The 26,829-nt window shown below is 36.3% G+C and overlaps 1 protein-coding gene across 1 annotated transcript in view; it reads right to left on the bottom strand.

Annotated features, from left to right (window-relative positions):
* The window catches only part of TTC29 (tetratricopeptide repeat domain 29), a gene marked incomplete at its 3' end in the record, with an annotated part of 116,773 nt that overhangs the window by 5,800 nt on the left and 84,144 nt on the right, over positions 1-26,829 (bottom strand). The window contains exons 4-5 of the mRNA XM_009327513.1: positions 24,404-24,627; positions 12,848-13,033 (exon numbers count right to left, since the gene is read on the bottom strand). Of these exons, the coding sequence (XP_009325788.1) occupies positions 12,848-13,033; positions 24,404-24,627 (410 nt within the window). The remainder of the gene's footprint in view (positions 1-12,847; positions 13,034-24,403; positions 24,628-26,829) is intronic.

The following is a 26,829-nucleotide window of genomic DNA, read 5'->3' as shown; positions in this document are numbered from 1 at the left end:
GCTGATAACATTTTTCAGAAAGATTCCACAGGGAGTTTTAGCAAAATGGCATAAACAATTCATAAAAACATCGTAATGAACATGCTGGCTCATCATGGGGTATTCTGACAACTTCCCCAATTTGACAATACACCAGTAGATCTCTCCCTAGCGACTAAGCTGCTCAAGGTCAACTGAAAGCATGCCTGAGAAGTGCTTGAGGACATGAAGGAGAAGTAAGGAGATAAAAGGAAAGTTGAGTGTCGCACAACCTGAGATATGGCATTGGTGGACTGAGACCACACTGCAAAAAGATGGTATTTTGTGCTCCCTTGTCTGGGTCAAGAACTGCTAGGCTAATCTTTAGTATTGCAGTTTAGAGAATGATATTATTTCTGCTGACATTACTTAAGCAAGCATCTGTTCTCCAAAAACATAACTATAAGATCTAATGCTCGCTGGATTCCTATATAGTTTTGTTTGTCCTCTGAGGACCTAAATTACTTGCCTTAAAGCTCAAATACTCAAAGTATACCTGTACAAACCTAGAGGGCAGTGCATATTTTAGCACCCACAGTAGGACTGTTCACAGTATGTTATATTGCATCATCATTATGATATTAAAAATTATTTAAAGAGATGTTGCTTAAAGGGTTCTTTAAGAGACACCTCACAAGTTTGGGATAATACTAGTTTCTCTGGTTGCTTGCCCGTCTGCTCTCTAATCCCTTCCCCTGCTGCTGCCAACACTACTGAACTGGAAAGAAGGAAGGGTTTCCCACAGGCAGCTGAAATGACAGCTGCTTTGGGGATAGTTTATTGTGGACCAGCAAGAGAAAAAAACAACCCTGTAATTAACTGAAGAGCACATTACCAGAAAAGGAACTGCTGTGGAAAGTCTTGTTCTCACAAGAAAGCACGAAGAGTAAGTACAGGAGGAACAGGCACTGTTGCAGGGGAGACTGGAACAGATATCCTCCTCTTGCCTTTCTTCCAGTTACTGCATGAGCCACTGTACCCTCAAAATTCTGGGTTAGCTCCAGGCCTTCTTAAGTTGCTTCTGGCTCTACATAAAGTCTCTCAGATTTTCTCTAAGAGACATACAGCTACTCTCTAGACTGACTGCAACTAATCAGAGTAACTCTACAAAGAAAATCTGGTGTCAATTACATGATTTCCCCCAAAACTGTATGCACACAGACCTCACATATACTTTACAAGAAGTGATACAAAATATAACATATGGACATACATGAAAGACAATAATAAATCAAAGAGTGATTTCATACTAAGTGTAACCCTTAACTGTGAAAGTTAGAAACATACCTGTAATTACTGTCTTGCTATCGGAACTACGTTATATCACTGATTTTCCCCTTTGCTTTAGGCTTAACTGTGGAAAAAATGTTCACATTTCAAGCGTTTTCCCAGAATTTTAGGTCTGAGGTGGAATCTAGAATCTCTGAAGGCTTTGCAACACTGTAATTGCACAAACTGGTTTAGCAGCATTTTGCCCATGTGCAAACTAGAATAAAAAATGTACTCTTCCAAGATCAGTGTCCAACTTCAGGAAAAAAAGCCTGACAACTGAACAGGTCCCATATGAAAAGTCCACTAACTTGTCTGTCTTACAGTCATATTCAAAGGAACCAACTCAGAAACTTTTGCTTTTACAATTAAAATTCCTTCATCTTTTTAGGTTAACATATTTTATGAAAGCAACATTTGTCAGATGCCTTCTTCTGATTTCTTTGATTATATATAAACAAACACTTTTTGATATATGCTAATTTTAATCTAGAGGAGAACATTGCAAACAATGTTGAACACTAGCTGAATGACAACATACCCATTTTAAAGAGAATGGAATTCTTGCTTCACGATAGCATTCAAACCTTCTTCTTTCATGTTTGTAAAGCATCAAAGTGCTTTCTATATGCAAAGGCTACCTAAGATGCAAAATGTATTCGGGAAGCTCACAATGTAAGGCTCCAGGCTCTGAATAAGAGCAGGCCCACACTCAGTGGGATGCTCACACGTCAGGTTTCACAAATATTTCAGTGTTTACAGGCAGATATCCAAATGCAGAGAGGGGAGGGAGGTGAAAATGCAGTGATGAATAGTGAAGAATGGCATACGCTTTGCAGTTCTGTTTTTCAGGGCTCGAGGGGTTTTCTAGCTCAATAGAACCAAATGAAAACAAGTTATATTATTATTTAATCTCAGAGAGTAATATGATCATTATCTTTTAAATACAGAAAGTGACACTGAAGCAGATTAGATTCACTAAATTACTTTTTTTGCTAACTCATGTCAAATGCTTGCCACAGTTTAAATAATTGTTTTGTAGTGATTACATTTTACTCAGATTCTACCTCGTTCCCCTTACTTTTCACAGTTTCCAATAATAAATTTAGTATCAGATGCAACACTCCAGCACTGGAGCTGTTCTCTTGTGCAGAAAATCTACTTCAGAAGGACGCTTTAAGTAGCAGGTTGGACTAATGACCTGCTGAGATCCCTTCCAACTTGAATTATCCTGTGGTCCTCTGAAGAGTAAGATATATTTTTATTAATAGCTTCATAATGTTTGTTTTACCTATGACTTCTACAGATTATTCGTAATGACTGAGGACATGCAACCCCATCAGCTCTCAGTCCCACTGAGAAGGCACCTCTGGAAACAGTACCTCCAGGAAAGTTTATGATGACAACTGCCTGTTCAGCTGCAGTAGTCCAAGACCTTGCAAAGCTTTGAAGCAAAAAAATCTGTTAGTGAGCGGGCAGCTTTGAATGAACCTTCATCTCAGTACTACTCATTAAGCAGTAAATAATTAAAATACTCTGGAAAAGACAGGTAAAATACAGGCAGCAATGTCAGTAATAGACATGAAAGAGAAAAGAGGGAAAAAGAATTTAAAAAGGCAAAGAAATAATTCATTTGAAGTTTTAATAAAGTTTCATTTGCAGTCTTGTTTAAAGATATATCAGACTTTAGGGATGTAACCTAATTACGTTTTTATTCTAAGTTCTATTCAAAGACCTTGGACTTTGAATCTTTAACACAGATCAAACATAGTGTAATTTACTCATGGCTATCAATACTTTAAAAAGATCTCTTCGTTAAATGTCATAGTCTTATGAACATGCACATAAAGCAAACAGAGCACCATCTGATACCAAAAACATTAAGAAAGAATATGATTCTTACAGGAGTGTGTATATAAACAATTCACTTGAGTGCTACACATTATATTCAACTGTACATAAAGTGTTTTTTCTAAAATATTTCTGAAACGATATCTTTTATAGTTCAATGTAAACAGCAGCAATACTTTTTCAGTAATTTTATGACGTATTTGAAAATGAATTTTACAATCACCAAATACCTAAGAACAGAAACTAATTTAAGATTTTTGGTTTTTTGCATAGGAAAACACATATTACAAAGTTTAGAATTAGCACTATTGCACTGCTGTGAAAATTTTTAAGAGCTTCTCATTGCAAAGTAAGAATACGGACCTGTCCCCAGGCGTTATATCAGAACTGAAAGATTCTCCATTTGAAGAATTAGGCTAGGAAAGTGGCAGTGACGGTGAAAGGATTAAGGAGGTATTTGGCAAACCTGCTTACTTTTTCCTAGAGTAAAGAATATAATTACTTCCCTGTGCTTAATACTAAACCTTGATTGAAATCAACTGAACGAAAAGCATGAATAAAGTTTTTCATTTTCACAGTATTTATTTTCAGAAGTGAAAATAAGAATCCTACAGAATTCTCCGAGTTCTCTTATTCAAAAGATCTTCATTGCCTACCAACACGTTTTATAATTATTTTTATTCTTATTTTTTTATGAAGAACATTTTTATGAACCCAACAGGCCCTTTTTGCTTTCATGTTCAGAAGCTTTTTTCAGACTTTCTTAAGAGTATACTAATTTGAACTGAAAACATACCTAATTTCTATAACGTCAACTCAATACTGTACCTACTGGTTCAATACCAGTAACAACCCTATAATAATAAGATATCATTTATCGGGGAACTAGATTCTGCACTCGCATGAGGATGAGCTCAATTATTAAATAAACCTTTTAAATCTGTCCTCCCCAAGAATCTATCTGGATTTATGGCTGCTTCTGCCTGCCACTGACTGACAGAGAAAAGCACTGTACCTGAAGACTTTATCTCCTAGCAATTTGCTGCTTAAACATTTTAAATTATGCTCTACAGTCAAGTTCTTCCCAGCTAATTTATGTATTCAATTCTTAAGCAACCAGAAAAAAACCAAAAAATATAATTGCTTTGTGAAATAGCGTAAGTGCAAAATAACAAAGAAGAGTTAGCTTCAGCTGATATGATGAAAATCAATGACTGGAAGTGTTTTAAATGGTCAAACTGGATATGCAGAATTCCATGTCCCATTAAGGAAAGCTTCTTTCTGTCTCTAAAGTTCCCTGATGCAGAGACTCTTTTTCAGTATATATCCCTACATGAACTTAAAGACAAAATTTAGCAACAGGTATACATAGCCAAAGATATAGGGTCTGGAGACACGTGAGTACGTTTTCAGGTCTGAACTATTCCTACACTCCTTTTTCTAAAAAAGTTGTTTGGAATAAATAATCACAACTAGGAATAAATCTTAAAAGTTAGCAATCTGGCATATGCAACCAGGGGTGAGGGGGGGGTATATAATGATAAATCCATGATACTTGGTTACTACTGGATATGGTCTGTTATATAAAGAAAAATTAAAAGAATCAAATGAAACATGCTATATGTTCTCTCCAAACAATGAACAGTACAAAAAGACATTTTTAGGTTAGTCGCCAAAGGAAACAAGCCCGTATGATCATCCTGTCCTCCAACTAGATTTGGAATGAACTTCAACCAGATTTGGTAAGAAGCGGTAAGTTGTCCATAGGACAATAAGTTCCCACCACTTTTTAGAAAATTAGTAGCTTGAGGATAGACATTGATCCAAATTCCAGACACAAAGACAGGCAGAATGCTGTATGTATTCTAGAGGGCAGCACGCTGCTTGGCCAGCCAGCAACTAAGCACTGGCCAGGAAGCAGCAGCATGTTCACTTATAGCTTTCAATTTATCACAGCACACACTGAACCTTACCAAGTACAAGTGTTATAGAAGCATACAGGAAATGGCATTATATAAACACAGAACAAAATGGTGGTTCCTGCCTCAAAGGATATATAGCCTCTAAATCTCTAGAATTGCGACTCTCATTTAGACCACTGCCATATTTTGACCGCACTCAGGCTTTCTGTGAGAAAAAAGTTACTTAAAGATATAAATGCCTATGTAACTTTTTTCTTTTTCGTCCACACTATGAAAATTCCCATTATAAAAATAAAGAGAAAGGACATTATGAGGCTAATCTTTTATTAAAAAAATCACAAACTTATCTGGGTGTCATTTTAAACCAGAAGAAGTTGCTTACAAAAAGGAATCTCTAACACAGACACAAGGATAGATGAAACCAGAAAGGCCTTGAGTAGCTATTAGCTGGTAATTTGTGTTGCTTTTGTTCCTGAAGAGAGAAATGGGATCGATTTTAGGTTGCTTTCTTCCAGTGTCGGACCTGTGCTTGTGAATACAACAATATGGAGACCTCTAGATATTGGCTATACACCTTATGGTGGAAACATAACAACATTAAATAGGCAGGTCGGATAGTTCAAATGCAGCAATACTGTTATCAATAACAGTTCTGCACTCCACAGGTGGTAAGGAAGAAATTTATCACTCTTCACAAGTGTTGTCCCACTGGTTTGTTTTACTTACCAGCTGTTTCTAGATCAGATTGTAAAGCAGTACTTTTCATTTCTACATTATACAGCACAATGAGGATTTGCTATTTAAGTGGGCTTAGCAGACTTGCAACACAGATAATATAAAGTTCTATTAATGTAGAAGGTGCATGTGGGCCATCCATGCCACAGGTGAATTTTATTCTGGCTCTACTCAGGAATCTCTTAGCAAAAGGCACTACCTGTTTATGTAATTAAAGCAAAGTCACAAAATGTGCACACACAAAAGCATAAGAAATTTCATAAGCAATTTTAAATTTTGGCTTTTTGAACCTTTTTAGTACTTCATTTTGCAATATTAACATTCTCTCTTTTTTTTATCTGAATATAAATTATTTCTGCCTGAAGGCAAACCAATTGGGGAAATTCTGCTTAAACGTGCATATTTCCTCTGCATAGATACTCATGAATGTATGCTGAGTTTCTCTCAATTATTTATACATTACAGTTTTTAATTGAAAAAACACTTGCCATAAACAATTCAACATACAACCCCAACAATTTCTTAGCAATGGATTAAAGAGGACCTGCTAAGAACAATAAAATAATCAGTTTAGACTTTTTATGTTCCAAAACAAAAAGATGTTATGAACTGTCTTCAAGTTGTTGCTTACCAAATATATCTAGTAATTAATACTTAAGCTTCAGAAGCTTGAATCAAGTGCTCATTAGACTGTATTTTATCCATGATTACAGATACAACAATTATACCTTTCTCATAAATTAGATCAAATTTATTAATATTTTTGGGGTGGGTGTGGAGGGATCAGAAGTGATCAACTTGGGCATAATATTGCTCTGACTGAAAAGCAACAGGAACTTAACATTACTTATAATCAAGGCAGAACTGGATTAAGACTGAACACTTAAAAACCCTCCATTAATTTGCAGAATATGGCGGATATTTTGAAATGTCTAAGCTTATTTTAGAAAGGACTAAGGCAACCCTGATCAGGAATTCTTTAAGATTGCAATCTAAAAAACACACAAAGACAGACAAAAATGGGTTTATGGATTAGCTGCATGTTATAGGAATCAGCACTGAGATATCTAATGTGGCTATTTGCTGTGCATTGTGTCCCTTTCTTTTACTAGTTCTGCCTGCCTTTAGTCTTTCCAGTCTGTAAGCATTTCAGAGAAAGTATTACCTCCACTTTTGTTGATCCTTATGTGCTAGCAGAATATAAACCTGATGACTAATTCAAAGTCACCACTGCAATGAGATTAATGGCATAATTTTCACACATCTCACAGATCTCATACCAGGGGATAAGCAGTTTCTGGCATGGCGCTGATTTACATTTGGAATTCGCTGTGAAAGTTTTATTCACTAGACTCTACTGTGATACTTATATGCTTTCTCAAAACTAGTTATTTTAGTGTATCCAGAAACATTTCCAAGCACTGCAACCAACAGGCATGGAAAGGTGCGTCTATCCTAGTAAACTCTCTTATCCTTCAAAACAGTGTGGCTGCTTGCAAACTGCCTGTTAGGAAAAGTCCCTGCAACACTCCTACTAATTACCAAAACGTGCCCATGAATAATTGCAGGACAGGAAAGTCCAAGTTAGCACAAGCTAAAAGCATGTGCAGGACTATTAACACCATTTTAGCACTAGCCTGTGTTCCAATGCTCATAGACATCCCGTGCACTGCTTAATTTACTCATGCAGGAAAGCAACCATGGCCTATGAACGTCTACCTTTGCTGCTAACGTCTGAAAGGTAAGCGTTGAGATCCTTGCATCATTCGAGGATGGGAGGATAGATATTTATAAGAAGATTGTAGCAGTGATGTTTTTGTTGCTTCCTCCAGAGGTCTCGATGTCACTCTTCCTGCTTCACTGTCCCCCACACAACGTACCATTAACCTATCTTTTTGTAAGGGTGTGCCTTAAGGAAAGAACAGTCATGCATCTGTATTAGAAAAACACCATCAGATATGTTAATTAGTCATCTTTAAGCCTCTCTCACAAATGCAGAATTGCTTGACATTAAGATTGAAATGTTGGTATCTGAAGTATTGGCTTCAGAGCACTGGCTATATTTGAATGTGTGGGTACATATATATGCATATGTCTGTATACAGACGTGTATGTATATATACACGCACGTACATACACATCTATATACACACACATTTATACAAACACATGTATTACTTGCAATGGCCTCGATGGCTGCTTTTAGAACAAGTACACTTTCAGATATCTGGTTTTATTATGCTTTTGAATAATATAGAAATATATTATATCTAATTTTGTTATAACCTATTGGAAGCAAATAGCTCCTACACATACAAATTCCTTGTTTCCCCTGGACTGCTTTTGTTACTGATAGAAGTTATCTGAAACTTTGGGATGCATATATTTAAGGTCTACATCATTTCATGCATGATAGATGTTAACCTTTTAACACCAAACAGAAAGCACTCAAATATTGTAATGATGAGTGCTAGCAGTGTAAGAACCTATACAAACTAGCACTAGCCATTATGTTTATCGGTACACTCAGACTGTGTGTCTTCTGCAAGATACAACAGTGTAAACCTGAAGTTCACAATTAACTTTAGCAGAATTTACACTAATGTAATAGAACTATCACAGACTATGATAATCTTCTTCTTCTCTGATATGCAGAAAAATGCACACATTTATAATGACTGATACTATTCCTGCACTTTGAATGTGTTTTTAGAAGTAAAAAAAAAAATTTTAAATTAATTTTTCTTAACTGAGATTCCGTCACAAAGCCTGTGTTTACTTGGATGACAAGTAATGCTGGATTTAACGTGAGGAAAAAAAAAAAATTGAAATATGACATTGCTTTTTCAATGTGTATAAAGTGACATCGGCATGTTTAATGGCTGTATGAGAAAATGACTAGTAACCAAACTAGTAAAACAATTCATTATCAGCCCCCTAAGGAAAGACAAACTATGGGGTGAGTACAGCTAATTGAACAGTATCATAACCTGAACACTCCTACAATAATCAATGAGTAGCATCTCATTTGGGTAACTTGTAAACAGAGACCTTATTTTACAGAGTTTTTTAAAGAAGAGGTTAAAATCTCATTCTGCAAAGAACTGTGACTAAAATCATGTCTGCTCCAAGCAGAATGTTCCATTTATGTCTGTAGCAGGCTGCTCAATTATGACTGTTTTCTTTCCCTTATGTACTGACAGCCATTATGTACTGACAGCCGCTAATCGCCTGCATCCAAATATCATGACTGAAGTCTACACTGCTGACACCTCAAATATTTAGCTTTGAAGATTAATGAACATCAGATTATATCCAGCCTTTAGGACAGGGACCAGGCTGAAAGTCAAAGAACTTTAAATTTGATTACACAAAAATTATCCAGCAAATTTATTGATTTGCTTCCAAGGCAAACAACAATCTTTACAAGCACATGTTTAACTTTATACTCCCAAGCAATCAGTCCTAAGCATACACAGACAGCTTCTGCACACAAATAATAAAAAATACGCTATTGGGCAAGAGAACTGAAAAGAACTGGTAGAAGACATTTACATCTAAAAGGATGCACACATGAACGTCTGTAAGACTTTCTTGTAGATTCTCCTATCTTCCTGGCTGCACTATTAATCAATGCAGTTAGTATAGATATGCTGATTTAAATCAGATGAAAGTATCATGTAAGTGTTAGGCATCATTCACATACCTGCACACATCCCTGTATTTATATAGGTATGCATACATATTCCTATATGTATATATTAATGCACACATCCATGTCTATACATGTGTATCTATTCCTGTATGTATGTATATATCCCCACAGGAAGTGGGCATTTGACTCATTCAGTTCACAAACAAATTAGATTACAGCATTATAAATAACTGAACAAAAAAGACCATTTAATTGACAAGCTGTATTGATCCGTTCTAATATCAAAAATAGCATGTTTAGAATTTTACTTATAACACCATTAATACTCATGCAGTTTTATACAATGCCAACTCAACATCTGCTCTTACACTTTTTCTGCAATCAGAACTTGTGATTTAATTTTTCACCCGCTGAAAATAAAAAGGACATGGAATACCTCTGCTGTTTTTTTTCTCAGTGGTCCCTCAAAGCAAACCCTATGCTTACTCTCTCAGCTTCTTCATTTTTTCACCTCTCTCTATGGAAATAAAATATTTGCAAAAGATAGACCCTACAGATTCAGTGGAACTTTACCCTGGGCAGTGAAAAGTGCACCTTGCTTTATCCCTCCTTACCAACGGTAATAAGAAGCCTCTCCTCTGGAAGTCTCTACTATTTTACAGCAGGAAAATGAAATTTCCCCTCCTCTGAGCATCTCAAAGTGTATTTCATAGCTTCACTTATGTGCATTTATAATGGGCTTAAAGATATTTAAGTATTCAACAACTTTTGCTTAACATCACAAAAGCAGGAAATGTTACCTTTTTTTAGGCAGTGGTTCGATAACCGTAGTGAGTCACACTCAGCATGAGCCTTTGAAGCTACAAATAGATAGGGATGTTTGCTTTTATGCACCTTCTTATAATTTTATTTTTTAGTAACTGAAAGACCAAGTGAAAAGATTGCAAAAAATCCATCAACTTCCGTCATTTTATTCTACTGAGTATCAGACAGATAACCTAATTAAGCATTTTTCACTCAAAGTGAAAATGACTTGGTTGTGACTGGCTGGGCTTTAAGCAAGTGATATCTTATTTACTAGGAAACTGGATTTAGCTTAACTTCAATTCCTGGAACAATACTGGAATAAATAAATAGTCAAACAGATTATTCCCAAGCATTTAGAGAAAACATGAAAATGTTATAGCCAACGCCAATACATCAAGAGCAAATGTCATCAGACCAATCTTCTATTTAAGTTAGTAAATTCTTTCTCACTGTCACATAACTTTCTTGTAAACCTTTAGGGAAGCATAGTTCACCTGCAACTATTGTTAGGTGAGTGCAAATTGGTCAGGAAATCCTATATAGACATTGGTTATCAGTAGTTCACTGCCAGTATGGAACAAGGTACTTGGTGAGGTTCCACAGGTGCCTGTCCTAGGTCCAGTTTACTACTTAGTATTTTCATTAAGGATCTGAATTACAGGATAGAAAAATGCTTTTTAAAGTGTTCAAATGATACCAAACTAGGAAGAAGAGAAAACATGTTGAAGGACAACTTCAGAATTCAAAACAATCTTGACAATTTCTAGAAACCACCTACAAAACACAGGATGCTACTCAGTGCAAAAAGCAAGCAACATACTGCATTTAGGCAGAACTAACTGGTGATCCCAGAATGGGGAACAGAATGGCTAGTTAACAGTTCTTCAGAAAAGAATTTAGAGGTTACTGAAGATCATGAACTGAATATGAGTGTGCAATTTATGCTGAAACAAAGAATGTAGATGTCACACCTGAAAACAAATAAAAATACAACTTGTAAGAAAAGTAATCCTTCCATTTTATTGATCATTGGTATGAACTCAAATTTTAAAACTGAATCCAGCTCTGGGTGTTGCAGGCAAGACAGATATGGCAACCGTTCAGAGGAAAACAGTGTGAATGGCCAGCAGTCTAGAAAATATGAGGAAATATTGAAAAAAGGTGTGATGTTTCAGCTTTAAGAGAATATGGGGAAAAAACAGGACAATAACCTTTCGATTTAAAAAAAAAAAAAAGGGCTGCAGGTTTTACATTTTATGTCCATATGGGAAATTAGGCCATCTTTCAAAACATGGCCATTCTGTCAGACATTTACTGGAATTACACTATTTCCACAAAATATTTCAATTTCTGTGAATCTTCTTTTTTCTGAGAAAAGCTGTTCTATCTGAGAAACCAGCCACAACCTGAGCTCAAAGTTGGAATGGTTTCAACCCACAAAGTCAAACTTAAAAACAAAATGTAGTGACTACACAATTCACATATATTTGAAGCAATGGTTAGGCATCCAGTACACTTAGGAATTAGAACTGGTTTTATTCAGTTACTTGAGGCTCACTCATCGCTTGTCTTCCCACAACATGAAAGGATTTTATACAAGCATAGGAAAACACCTTTTTTACACCCAGACTGCTATACACACACAAACCCCTCTGCCATGAAAGGTAACGTATGTTTTTAGATATAGAAACAAGGTTCATCTTGATGTAAGAAAGTAATATTTTTTTACAGTGAGAGCAACCATTCACTGTAACAGTCTCCCCAGGGATGTGGCAGCGTCCCCATCACTGGAGGTTTTCAAGATGCGATTGGACAGGGTGCTAAAATAATCTCACCTAGGCTCCCTTTCCCATGAAAGGTTGGACCAGAGGATCTTTCAACGTCCCTTCCAGCCTGGGCTGTTCTATGATTTTAGTTACTTCTATTAATATCTTTTCTAATTTCAGAGACTCCCAGTTTGAGGATACAGATAAACGGATGGCGAAAAAGAGCTTGTTGTAAGGTATAACTCTGAAGCAAACACCAGTGTGGCAGTCATGTACAAACAAACAGGGTGTCATTTTCAGTCAAGAGAACCAGAAGGTAGTTTTTAAAAAAAGAACCCAAAAATACAGGCTGTTTTATCCAAGTATAAACTGGAGGCAGGATTAAACTGAATTACACGTTCATACCTCTTTTAAATCAACACAGTTTGCGTAACTACAGATGCCATCCTACTCAAACACCTGTGGCCTGAGGCAGCATAGCCAGTCTCTTGTCAAAAACAAGCAAAAGGAAATAAGGTCAATTGCAAAGAACCTTTGTGCTAAACAAATGCTTCCTTTAAACATGTATTTTGTTTTTCATCTGAGTACTTTCAACTGTAGATGGAATGTCAACAGAGGAAACAGGTCTGTGAATAATTATAGACTTCTTTGTCTTCCTATTCACTGCTCCAAAAATTAAAATTGCAACAATTTTAAAAACTTCTTTTAAATTATGGTCGCAAATCAATTTTACATTGAACTACTGTGCCCTGTGATGAAACACAAATTGCCAAATATGACTGCCTCAATGCTGATACAATGTAGCTTTATGATACGTGACTTACCTTGTTCCTCATTGATGAGGCCCATATTTGCATGTGCTTGTGCCTCTCTTTTCCCACCATCAATTTTTATTAGTTGAGCAGTGTTAAAGCATTGCTCATAAAAGTAATTACTTAACCATTTGTCCTCAGGGTCACTGAAACAGTAGGCCAAGTTAAGTTGGTTATCGTAAACCTCCTCATAGTGCCCTTTAAAAACAAAAATTACAATCAAAATGTTAGATTATCATCAGCTTTCAGAAATCTTACATATTACAGCAATAACCATATAATGAAAATAAAGAGCTATTTATATTTCCACCACTCAAATACCACCAAGTTCTCCTACATGTCCACTCAAAGAAAGATAAGGGGAAAGCGATAACCTTACAAATTAGGCAGAATTGAAAACTTATTTTAGCAAAACCACAATAAGTTGCTCTCATTTCTGTATGCAAACCCAAAATTTAGTTCAATAAAACATGCAAAACCTGGATAAGACATTGGCTAGTCAAAAGAGAGAAGCTAGAGTGAGCAAAAAAGCACACAGTCACTGCTGCAGAAGAGTTCGTCTGAGCCACTGAGACCTGAAGAGGCACTGAGCGCTTTCAAAACAGGTCTAAGGTAGCAACTGTGGTGATGGAGATAAAGAACCAAACAAAACACTCTGCAAACACAGTCCACTAATTCATACCATTTTAAACATTCAAAGTAAGACTAACAAGAAAGGCTTTGAGTTTTCATGTATATTCTCATTTTTAGTACCTTATCACTCTTAGAAATTAAAGGACAAATTGAAATTTTACACCTTGCGCTGAAAAAGACAGTTCACCAAGGTATTGCTCTCAGAACAAATGTGGAAAGCAGGGGAGACTCAAAGTCACAGATCTCCTTTATGATCTGAGGAAAAAAAACACATTTAGTTCCTACTCTATCATCTCAGACAGCTAAATGAACACACACTATCCCTAAAATTTATAAAAACACTGCAAGTCCCAAATCTAAGTAGCATTACAAAATTATCAACAAATATATTATTCACAATTTAAAATTACAGAATGAGAGCTTCTACAGAATTAGAGTTATTTCTCTCAGAAAAGCACCTTAAAAAAAAAATCCACGAAAAATGCTCTTTGGATTATTCCAAAACTGTATTAATTTGGAGTAGAGATCTAAAACTTACCTGACAACTCTTACCATACTGCTTCTCCCCAAGGGGGATTTGAAATATATATTCCCTACATGATGCAGAAGAATCTATGAGATAATAAAGTACAGCATGAACATATATGTTTCACAGCTAAATTTATTGCTGGCTAAACTAAATGAATTTTCTTTCCAAACTCTGCTCGTGTCAGATGTGAATGGGAATAATTAGCTAAAATTCCATTGCAGTTTTGGCTGGCTACTTACTGTGTTTGTGGCTGTTAAATAAATGTAAGCCAAACAGCCAGTTCTTAAAAGAATTTTCAAGTAGTCAGGCAAAGAAGGAGTTAAGAACCACAAGTCTTGCAGCAGGTAAGAGACTGTTTGGTTAAGCTAGATGTGTGAACAGAACTGCTTTGCTTTCAGGAGTTCTGCAGTTTGTAAGCTTTGCTCAACAAAGAGAGAAAAGGGGGAAAAGAAAGAAAAAAAAAACCCTGCAACTCCTGGGTGTGGAGCACCACACAGAAATCAACTGGGGAAAAAAAACCTGATTTCAATACAGGCAAGGTCTCACTCAAAGTCCAGATCTTTTCTAAGTGTTTTAAAACTATGATACCATATCAAAACACTTTGATCAAAAGATGCAGTTAAATTCTCTTCTTTTGTTATCTGCAGGAAGAATTGGGGAAAATCCAGCTTTTGAAAAGGACTAATTTCTCGACCGTAAATTCTATCATCTATGTGAGTCGCTTGCATTGTTTGGAACATCAGCATCAATTACTCAAAAAAGTACTTTGAATGCATCACTACACCACACAAGAGAGTGCTTCCTCAGCCTCATCTCTAGCATGTTCTGTCTCAAAATTAAAAATGACAAATTACGTATGGCCTAATAGGAAGTAATCTAAACCTCTCATTCTGTTGTCATGACTGAGTTCTTTGACTTCAGAACATCTTGATAAAGCTATTCAGTGTGTTGCATAGCACAGCAAGAACTTTATTCTGTCTTCTGAAAGAATCCTGTTACCACCTAAATCATGTCTGCAGTCTTCAACAGGTTTATCTAGCATTTGTTTCTCCTCCATTTTTATCCATCTTGGCCATTTTAGAGAACATTGGCTTAATTTTCCCTGCTTAAAATTTTCTAAAATCAAGCTGAAATGTCTTTTCCCCATTCTTGAACACTCTCTGGTTTTGTCTTTTGATTTAGAAATTCATTCCTCTTCTTTAATGGTAAACAATACTTTTTGTTGCTTTTGCTTTTTTATTTATTATTTTGCTTTCCTATTTATTTTCTCAGAGTTTTTCCTCCAAGAAGTGGTACCTCATATTTCTACCTTTTTAATAATTGCCATTAAAATATATAAAATTATGATTTTTGAACCAGTTTGTGTTACATATATTTCCATTTCTAGTATTTTAAATAAGGTAACACCCCTTCCAAGAAATTAGAATGTTTCACAATCTCTTTAGAACCACCAAAATAGAAATACCCCAGAAATTACATCTAGATTATTATCTCATCATTTGTATCTAAGGTTTGATACCAAAACATCAGCTTAAGTTTAGAAATTTGGCTTTGAGAGGAATAATTATCAATACATAGACTTCACGTATTCCTAATCAGAACATTCTTCATGGCTGTGAGTTTTCATGCCTTTTGTTCCCCCTCAAGGCTGAAAAAGCACCTCTTGGGTACCTCTTCTTCAGAATATCCAGGAGCATACATCACATAAAACTTATTCATACATTAGAAATTAAAACTATTTTGGTACAATAGCCTCAAAAATCTCTGCAAATGATACTGGAATGGAAGTAACAGAACTGGTTTGGGCTTAATATACATATATCTATCTCTGTGTGTGTGCACATATATATATATATGTAAGCACATCTATACATATGTATAGATAAAAAAGTCAAGACATAGTTGGGATTCATCCAAACGAACCAATTTAGATATAGATATGGGTTACCTAGGATCCCTTTACTCTCAATGAAAAAAAGCAGATAGTTCTTGGCTGTGATTTATCTCATCCCAACTTGAACATCTATTGCAGCACAAGGGGGGACTTTTAAAGATTATCTTAAAAGTAAAAGGCAGAGGTTCCCATGACAACTACAAGTACACAAACAAATAACCATACGAACAGAGAAATACAAAACCTAATTATAACCACTAACATAATGATAATAATACACATTATATATAGATTACAGTTAAGTGAAAATGAACTTAGAAGATACCAGAGGATACATACATATTGTTACAATAACACAGTCAGGGGAAAGATAATTGGATTGTCATTGGGGTAGAACACTATATACAGATTTGTTGCCTTTGAAATCTTTGCTACAAAGTATCAAGGCACTAATGCTACATAAAATTACGCAAATAACTTCAGGTAGTGCCCTACAAATCTCAAGAGATGGAACTGACCTGAGGCAGACTATTGCTACTGCCACAGCTTTGATTGAATGAACTTTAATGTGACCCTCTGATGACTATCCTGCTGGTGAATAACAATGAGAAGTGCACAAAGACAACCATTTCTCTGTAATTGTCTTGGACAGTGGCTGACCAGATATGCTGGTCATAAAAGTCTATCTTTTGGGGTTTATTTTAAAACTTGTATTGTCTTCTGGATTCAAAGTCTGATTTACAAATCAAGAAATTAGTTGAGATTATTCTGACAGTGGTAAAGCTAGCATGTCAGACTTGGTAAAAGTGAACTTTTACCTATATTAGAATAGGTAAATACTCTCCTCTATAAAATCTCCCATAGGTAGTTCAGTCGTTAAAGCTTTGACCTCTCTGATTTTGTATAGTAAGTTCTATGCAACTGATAATAGAATACACGTAGACAAGTCTTCTTTATGTATTTGTTGATACGAAAAAAATAATTATCTGCACCACTAATCAGAGAGGGAATGACGGCACTGGAATGTGATATCAAATGAACAGAAAGAGAAGTTTGAATCACACAAGCAACTGTAAAACGGTTCCTGCAAGACAAATTCCTGTTTTTAAATAAGAAACAATTAAGAAAGCACATAGATAAAGGTTCAAAGGCTGATCCTATTAATCTTTCAAAAATTATATTAATTTCATAAAACAGTGGAAGCTAAATTCAGGTCTTCCAGAACATTTAAGTCACAGGAGTGTGAGAACACTGTGAAGGTGAACATCTACCCAAAATGGCAGCTACACAGAAAAACAGAACTTGATGGAGCAGGCGGTGAGGCCTGAGAGTTCACAGTTTTGGACTTAACTGAAGATCTGAAGCAGGGCTAAGAACACATCTTATGGGCAATCATCCAACAGAACATTTTTTCAATGCCAAATTACAGGCAGTAATATTTCACAAAAATTAAGCAGAAAACAAAAGTCATGCTATGTTGCAGTATTTGTTTTATAATAGTTTAATATTTTTATGTTTTCGTCACAGAATACCAATTACAGAAAATGGACTTCTTTCATTTTGTTTGATCTGAACTTTCAAAATATTTTATTTTCATTGTCCTTTGCAATGGAAAACAACTTTGAAATTGGGTGTCTATGCACAAAAGGAAAGTATTCCTATCAAATCTTGCCAGGATCAAATCCCTTCCACTTGAGCTCAAACATTAAATCCCATATATTAAACACGTATAGTATTTCCTGCTCTGCATCAGGATCTCTTCAGGTGCATCTCAACTGTCAAGCAGGATCTCCCCTTGTTATGCTCAAGCCATAGTCCCCGATTGGCACACTGAACAATATTTTTCTTGCTCCTGGGCTGTTCTCCAAAACTGTTCCCTTGGCAAGCAAAGGTGTGCATGGAACAGAGGATCATTCAAATCCATGGTCTGCATGTTAGTAGCTAGACAACTACTAAGTAGTGCAATGCACAGGGATAGCGAGGTAGAGTTTGAGTATGACAGTCCCAACAGGGCTAAGATAAGAGAAGAGAAACATATAGAAGATCTGCAAGCCATACTAGTGTGATTTAAGTACAACTACTGCCGCATCTGTACGATCTCCTTTGTGACAGGATGTAGTGGAAGAAAGGAAAAGAAGTACAGAAAAGGTCTATAGAGAACAGATGAAAACAACATCATGAAGAGATCCTGGCTTGGTATTTTCCTTGAAGAAAAGAAAGAGGCTGTTGTTCTTGTCAATTGAAAATAGAACTTGTACTCATTTTTAAAATACGTGTATCAGAAAGAAATTTTTCAGCATCCATTTATGGCTCAATATTTTCCACTCAAAAAACCCACCAGTCAGTCATTTGTTCCTGCCAGATGAAGGCCACATAGAAACTTTTCAACAGCTGGTAACACTCATCTTCCAGTCCAGTTAGTTGCTTTTAGTGAGTATGACTTGATTATAACTGACCATTCACTCTTGAAGACATATAAAGGAGTGGCCTAAGATCAATTAAGTCACCGGGAGTAATTTTTGATGTCACAATGAGACACCATTAACACTGGAAGTTTCATTTTTCTTTCGCCAGAGAGATCAATACCAGTGACTTAGTAGCAAGACAGCTGATGCTGTGGAGAATTCACACACAGAAAGATCCAGGATGGAGGCTGTTGGGCCAAAAAGAAGCATGAATGATAATAGAATATGGTGCTGCAATCAGTTTATTTCCACCTGGATCCATACACGGCAAAGAATCAGTCCCATTTGCTTGCTCAGGACAATCATGCCTCTACACCTACAGGTAGAGGACCACCCAATCATTCCTTTTTCCAGAAAGATTATCCATAAGCTAAACTCACACACAAATGAAGAAAGATTGCTGTGGGGTAGCATGCTAACACCATCAAGTTTCAGGCAAAGCTTCTGCTTCCTAGATATCGGGGTGTACACAGAGCACACCCCTCCCAACACTGCTAGGTACATAAGGGAATATATTCAATGAAAGTACAATCTATACAAAGATGCTAAGGAAACGGTCAGGATATAATTTTGCCAAGTAAGGATAAAGCTATCTAATGATAACGATATAATAACGATTAATTGGTAATCTGGCACACTAAAGGGGGGCTCCAAACCACTGCAATGAAAACACACTACTGAAATTTTCTAAGAAATGCTGCTTCTCTTGAAGTCAATGGTAGTTCTACAAGTGGCTATATTTTGAGAAGGCTTGGCTTCTTTCTTGTGCAGAATCACTTCACTTTTTGTAAGATCATTATTTTTGTAATTAACTCCTCCATCGGTCTCTAGCAACTGCTGCGTTGTTCTCCTGTGATACAATATTAAGTAGAGAAGGACAAGCCTGCTCAGAAAATAAGTGTTCCTTTCCCCATCCCCCCAAAACCAAACAAAACTATGCCTCCTCCAAGCAAATATTAAAAGAGGTTTTGGTATGTTTTTCCTTTTTAATGCATAATCTCTTTCCATTTTTTTTTTCCAAAATAGCATGGGTAATATGGTTATTGCAATGTTTCTAGCCCAGCCTAAGGCATAAGTGTGAAATCTTACAGAAAAGCTTTCCACCGTAAAATACTAGACTGTTTTCAACCTTAAGTACCCCAGACAAAGAAAGATTTTCCAGTGCAAACACATCAAATACTCATGCTTTCTTCATATACGTTATGAAAAGTCATCTCTTACAACAACAACAAATGATAACTCATACTGTCAAAAGTTTTCTCCACACTGAAGTGAGGAAAAAAGAGCCAAGTTAACACTTCCTTCTAATTCTGTGTGTCTGATATTCTCTAGAACAAGGGTCAGCAGCCTGTAGCACATGCACAGATTCAGCATTTAGCATACAGCATAACCGCAAAGGTTGCATAGGGTCAGGAACCAGGAGCAGATGGAATCGGAGAAAAGCTTCCAGGTCTTAACTCCTACTCTCCACCAGCTGCCCCAACGATCAACTAATAAGCAGTGTCTTGCCCCTTTGAAGGCATGTTCATACCCAAGTACAGGTTCCGTGCACTGGCTTTGGCACAGTGAACACAGCGATCTACCACTATAGCGCTGACTGCTCAATACGTGTTGCAGCCACTGAACTGTGGCATTTTCCCTGGTTTTGCTCCCCTCCTCTGGAAAAGCAGAGCCTATGGCTGAGACATCTCTCCCTTTAATTGTTCTTGAGTTGTAACTTGCCTTGCATCCCCTTCAACTTGTACAATACAAGTAAACCAGCTCACTCTAGCAAGCATTGATCACGTGAGCTCTTCAAGGCCTCTGCTAGTCCTAGGTAAGGATTCAGTCAGGGTACAAGCCGACATTTAATATGTAATTCAGATGTAATCTGAAGAGCAACACTTTTCAAGCCCTTCTGAAATAATGCTGGGACAGGTGACCTCTAATTTGACAAAAAACAAATTTGGCACACTATCACTGAGAGGCCGGCCCCAGTCTAAAACAGACGATTGATGCTTTATGGTATAATCTGCATACTATCAATTATTCTTCTGATAGGCTCAGTGCTAACTAACTAAATAAAAGTAGCTACACAATACTTTGACGAGACGATTCAAAGAAGTGGCTTAGCCTAATGAGCATACAGACCCAACAAGTAAATTAGAAATGCATTTTAAAACAATAAGACAGACTGTAGCAGCCAAGTAGTGATTTAAAGAATCAGTTACATTCATATGGTAAACTCTGTAAAAATACCAGCTTAAAGGTTTTAATTTCACTTTTAAATATTTTTATCTGAGGAACAGCAATGTTATCATTATAACGAACTGTTCTCCCAGGCACACATTACACCGGGTGCTGTTCAAAAATTCCAAAATATAAGTAGAAGACTTCTTAGTTGGATTTCCTTTGTTCCTACTTCTTCCTCATGACCCACCCAAACACACGGAGATGTAGAGTCAAATTTTGTCTGGGTCTTAGACAAAATGGACAAAAAGAATTCTATTCAGTTGGTGCACCTCTGTAGGGTATGGGCATCATTTGTTCACAGGGTGTCAGCAGCCAAAGGATATTTAGTTAGCAACCCTCGATGTCAGACAAGGATGAACTGCGGCTTCAAACTCTCCCTCCTGCTAACTAGCAGAACAGTACTGAGTAGGGGCTAGGGAGCTACGGCTCTTCAAAGGGATAGCAACAACAACCTGCCAGCACTGTATTAGACCTTTCAAGGACAATTATACCTTTAAGTGAAATTACTCTGAACAGTACAATCAGGCAGGCAAGCAGGCAATTGGGTAGGCCATTCCATAGCCTCAAAACATAACTTTCTTCTTGAAAAAAGACCCCAAACCCAACATTTTTGTACATGTGCCAAGAAATAACTGTATATATCAAATGCTGAGCTATGTAGATACATTGCTTTGGCATTTATCCTGCATTCTTCTATAAAAAACCCTACAACTATACATATTTAAACAGCTAAACTACCTCCTCTTTTTTTTTTTTCCAGGCTATTGAGACCAGAACTAGTAAAAAGAGAGATTAGTCCATGATAATGAAGGAAGATGAAGGAATAATTGGAAACAACTCAATTTTGAAGTCAGAAACACTTACATTATTTGCATCAAAAGAGACCAAATAGGAATGCAGTCAAGTATTGCCAATATTTCTGCCAGTGTTTTTGGGATAATGCTGTACCTAGGGCAAAATAACTCTGTCAGCTCTTTTTCTGAGAAGCTGCAAGAATTAATGCTAGCTCTCTATTTTTAAATACTTGGGAGGTATTCAAATACAATGACAATGAGATTAAGTTGACAGAAAAAAAAGATATTTCTTTGCACGCAGTATAATATTGGCAATAGCCAATTAAAAAAAAAAGAGATGACTTCTATATGATTTGAAGTTCAATCAAAATGTTCCACTAAAAATGAAAACAGACAGAACATTCACTGGTGTATGTAAAGGTAAACAGTCTGTACAACGTAACACCTATAAACAAAAAGTCACTATTTTCAAACCCAGCAGTAGAGAAAATAATTGCTCTTTGATAACAGCCTCCACACTGTGATGGATGGTGCTGATTCTGTTCAAGCAAACAATTTATGTCCAGCATTATTGTGTCCTATAACTACAAACTATCAAAAAATGAAAACATTAACATATTCCACCAATAAATATGGAAAGTGAATGAATACCTAGCTTTCTCTGTACACTATGGTAACAGCCATAAAACTCTAAATCTAGGAGCAGCAGTTTGAAGTTATATTCACAATTAAGACAGCAACACTCTATGATACAAAAATATCAGGTGAGAAAAATTAGATAACAAATAAGAAAAAAAAAAGAAAAATAAGAAAAATTAAATAACAAGAAAATTATTTACTGACATAGTAAGTGAAGTTTTGTTTTCCACTTACCACTTCTGATTCAGAAACAATTCCCTCATGAAGCTTAAATTAATCGAAAAACTTACAAGTCATGAAGATTTTTTTTTTTTTGTAATTTATACCTGCTATCTCTTCTTCAACACAACTGTTAGCTCAGGACAGCATACCTGAGACAGGTAAACTTTCAGCTAGCCTAATATCAGTGACATCAGCCACGCTGTGAAACTCTCACAGTTTTCAGCCCCAAATATTACTTTCAGCCTTTTAAGCTTGAACTGTGGTGGCTGAAGAGCAAATGCAGGTCAGCTGCTGTTGTGACTGCTACATCACAGTGAGTTCCAGCTGAGGTGAACTGCTGAACACTTCTTAAATGGTGTCAACTAGAGTTGTCAGGAGATCATAAGCCAGAGCCCCAAGCAATTTGATTAGAATCAGAGAGTAACGGGATTAGTGGAACTACTGAATTAGTATTCGATGAGCTGTATAATTCATATGTTATCTTCACAGCACTACTAGCTCTAACACCTGCAACATGAATTAGCATCCACCCCTTCATGTGCCAAGTGACTCAAGCCTCACTTAAACAAGAGATTTGTGCAAAGGTTTGCACTGAAACTGGCAAAAAAATCAAAACTAACTATACCTTGATCTCGCAATTCAGTAAAGATGCTTGGCAACTCTATTGGCATGTTCTCATTATTTTCTTTTCTTTCATTTTAATCAACTTTAACAGGCCAAGTTGGGAGATACATCCTCTCCTAGAGGCAAGACACAATCAGTCAGACAATCAGTGGTATCTTGGCCCTGTGAGAGGTGAAAGACTTCCAGAGCCCAGCACACAATGAATGCTGGGTTCAGCGAGAGAAAGGGCCCCTGCCTCTGATAGGGGCAGAAACTTGCAGTCAGCAGCACCTTGACTCTGGGAGCGTTTGCCAACTCCGTTGTCACACATCAGATTGTAACGCTGAAAAATATCATGCACTGAAGGGAGGCAAAATGCTCTCCTCAAGCAGCTGCAGGAAGCAGGCCCATCAAGATAAGCCATATCTACTACTTTTTGAACATCAAAGCGTTGGCAGTATGCTTCTGTCAGGGCAGACTGAGCGCAGTACTTCTCCCTTGCACTCCTGCAAGCTACGGGGGTGCCTATTCAGGTTTTAGTCACACTCCAGACAAATCTGAAGATTCCTTCCAATCATGGCCTGGCTAGACTTCCTGCCTAGAATTACAGTGAATTAAATAAAGAAACACAACTTTTGGCTTTCATAGTAAATATAAAATAAACATTTTAAATGAACGTTTTTGTAAGTGCTGAAAGTTTTTTTTGTTGTTCCTTTTTTAAATGAAGTTGTCTGTTTCTAAATTTCAGTCAAAAAGCTTAGGTTCCAAACTCAGAAGCTTTATTGCAGATTTTCATATTTGTAATGATCAGAAATGCAACTTGAAACAAGACAACTATAGTGAAATCAGCTCAGCTATGAAACAGGGTTGCAGCGAGAGCTTTACCTGCCTCCATCCTTACAATTATTCCAAAGGAGAAAGACAGAGTAAGTTATGTTACTATTCATAGTAAAAGCAAATGATAAACATGAGCGCTTAGTAAATAGCAGGCAGTAGAGAAAATACAGTAATTTGGAGTTATGTCTTCACTAATACCTAGTAATTCACAGGTGGCATGTTACGTCTGTGTGCTGCATTTTATTTGACATGTTCACAATCCTTTTTAAGTCAGTCACAAATCCAAACACAGTTAGCAGACAGGGTATTTAATAAAATCAGATTTATAAAACTATTACTGCGTGAAACAGCATTTCACCTATTAAATTTTTCTAATACAAAACCAGCTACTCAAATCAATAGAGAAAGAAAAACAATAAATAATGAAACTATGAGAAAATAACTGAGATGTTATCAAAGCTATAAATACATCAAACATTTCTGACGATATCATAATGCACTCTACACGTTTTTCCCCCTTTTTTTTTCCTTCACAAAACCTCTCCCGATATCTGCGGTTCCTAATCATTTATTCTATAAATACAGCTCAGTTGACTAAGGCGGAAACGTGCTAAGATGCAGCAACGTTTCAAATTCATACATGAAACAATTTGGAAGCTTCCCCCAGGCATTCGCGGCTGCGGCTCCCGCTGCTCTGCTACCCACAATCCCCCCATTTACCTGCTCGCTGGGCTGCCTCAGCCCTGGTCAGGAAGTGGTAAAGCTGATCCAGCTTATCAGGCTGCTCCTCCAGGGACTTCTGCTGCCATATGGCTGACCCAGGCCCCGCAGCCTCCCTCAAGGCATCCCACTTCTGTATCAGAGTGAAGAGCTCGGAGAAGGACTTGTGATAACCCTGTCGCAGCATGTCTATGCAGATGTTCTTCTTGTATGAATTCCTGTTACTGGGAATAGGAAAGATAGATTTTTAAGCCTTTAAACCTGTATTCTGTTCTCCACCTTACCAAAGAAGTACAGATAACTAAAACGGCTTTCAAGAAGAGACCTCTGCAGTTCAGGGTATTCAGCGGGGAAGGGGTATTTTTTCCCCCGCTCAGAAAGCGTTCTGCTAAAATACGATTACAAATGTCATACCCTAGGGAAGTAAATATGGCGATAATGAATAAATACCAATATATATATTGAAAACGTGTCAAAAATATACTGGTATTCTTCAGCTGGTATTGGTAAAAAAGGCTGACTGATGGGAAAAAAGACCCATGTTTACATTAGCTCATGAAAACACAATGAACTCTTAGTTTGCTTTAAAACAGTGCACAGGGAAAAACGAGGCACATTCCACATGTCAAAACAATGTGTATGTTAAATAGTTTTGCTGTAGGACACGATGGCTTGGGTTAAAACGTCAAACAAATGCTATGCCAGAAACATAATCATTAGGTATTATTTTGCTTCTGTTTAGCATACAACTTCAGCTGGGACTGGTTTACTGATGCAAAAGTTTGATAATTTCTCCCTAATTTCAAAAATCAAATGATGCAATGATGAATTTATATCAAAATTATCTCATTCATAAACTCTGATAAGATATACATATCACAAAGTTGTGTAATCAAATATTCTCAAGAGGTAATATATCTTTTGAGGTATTATTTATGGAAATAATAAAAATATTTCTTTAACGTGGCATGAAACAATCATTGTGTCCTATCCTGGAGAAAACTATGAGTCCAATGGGACTGCCTGCAACACTAAAGTAGCGATGTAAAGGTTTGCAGGCGTAGGTATCTAGTGTGAGAAAACAAACCTTTGTTGCAGTAAAATGGCAAGGACCCAGATGTGTTGATTTTATTTTGTATATTCCATTAAGTTTCCAAACTGTTTTCAAGGCTGTCTTTTTAGATTAAAATCCATTTAACTTCAAATTCTCAGCAGCTTTAAAATAAATATGGAATTCTGAAAACTGAGATTTACAGTGTATGTAATAAATTCAAATGACCTCATGCTAAACAATAGCCTAATGAGACTAATACTTCTAGCCTAAAAAGAGCTACTGCAGTTCCTTAACGATGTTAATAAGATGGAAGTGATGTAAAAAACTTCTTAGCTAGATGTCAATGAGATAAACAGTAATGTGAGACGTAAGAAGTAAATAATCTGCATTATTTCATATTTAATATGATTAAAATAAAATCTATTAATTACTACACATGCACATTAATCCTTCACATGTATTTTTTACATTTCAGTTGCAGAACTGAACACAAAAATATTACAAAATCCTGATACGATTTAGACTGGACAGTACTGAATTTATGTGTAATACATAAATAGGTGGGTTTTGAGATTGAAAAGCACACATTGTTCACACAGACAAGGGAAAATATATAACTCTTCTGTACCAGAAAACATTTGCAACATTTATGTTAGAAAAGTAAATGAGAAATCTCTTTAAACATTTAAATTTTAATTTGCCAGAATATGCTATATTTGTCATATATCAGATGCACAGTATATAGCTTAAAAATACCGTAAAGATATTATGTTAATACTGTACAATGTATTGTCTATTCTGTATATGGAATGCTTTGCTTTTTTTTTTGTTTTAAAATTCTATCTAACTAAAAAAAATTGAAGAATATAGGTAAAAAATTCCTACCAACTTCCAAAGGCCTAGGACTGAATCCTACAGTAATATAAGCAGTGGAATAACAATCTGCATAGCAGACACACACACATGCATATTTATTTATATAATGTGATCTACGTATGTGTATATGTGTGCATGCATTAGATAATTGGATGTACTGGCAGTAAACAAGAAAGTACTGCTAAAAGATCTTACAGTGACTAAACAAAACGTCATTCAGTTAATTTTTAACACTCACTGCCTACTCACTGAGCACAGTACCAACATTCGTATAAACAGAAAAACTGTGTCCATGTAACATGCTATTTCCTGTAGACCGATGCATTTGACTTGACGTCAAAGCACATTTTCCCCCCAAGACAGCGTTATTAGCAAACCAATACAGGAAAAAAACTCATACAGTAAAATAGGTCAGTTTTAAAAATTAGTGTCAATATTCTTGTAATAAATCCCATCCCAATTAATAAAGAAATTGAAATAATGCTGAAGTAATCAT

This window comes from Pygoscelis adeliae, unplaced genomic scaffold, assembly GCF_000699105.1.
Source record: "Pygoscelis adeliae isolate BGI_AS28 unplaced genomic scaffold, ASM69910v1 Scaffold157, whole genome shotgun sequence".
Lineage (NCBI taxonomy): Eukaryota > Metazoa > Chordata > Aves > Sphenisciformes > Spheniscidae > Pygoscelis > Pygoscelis adeliae.
This window is presented reverse-complemented; position numbering and strand designations above follow the sequence as displayed.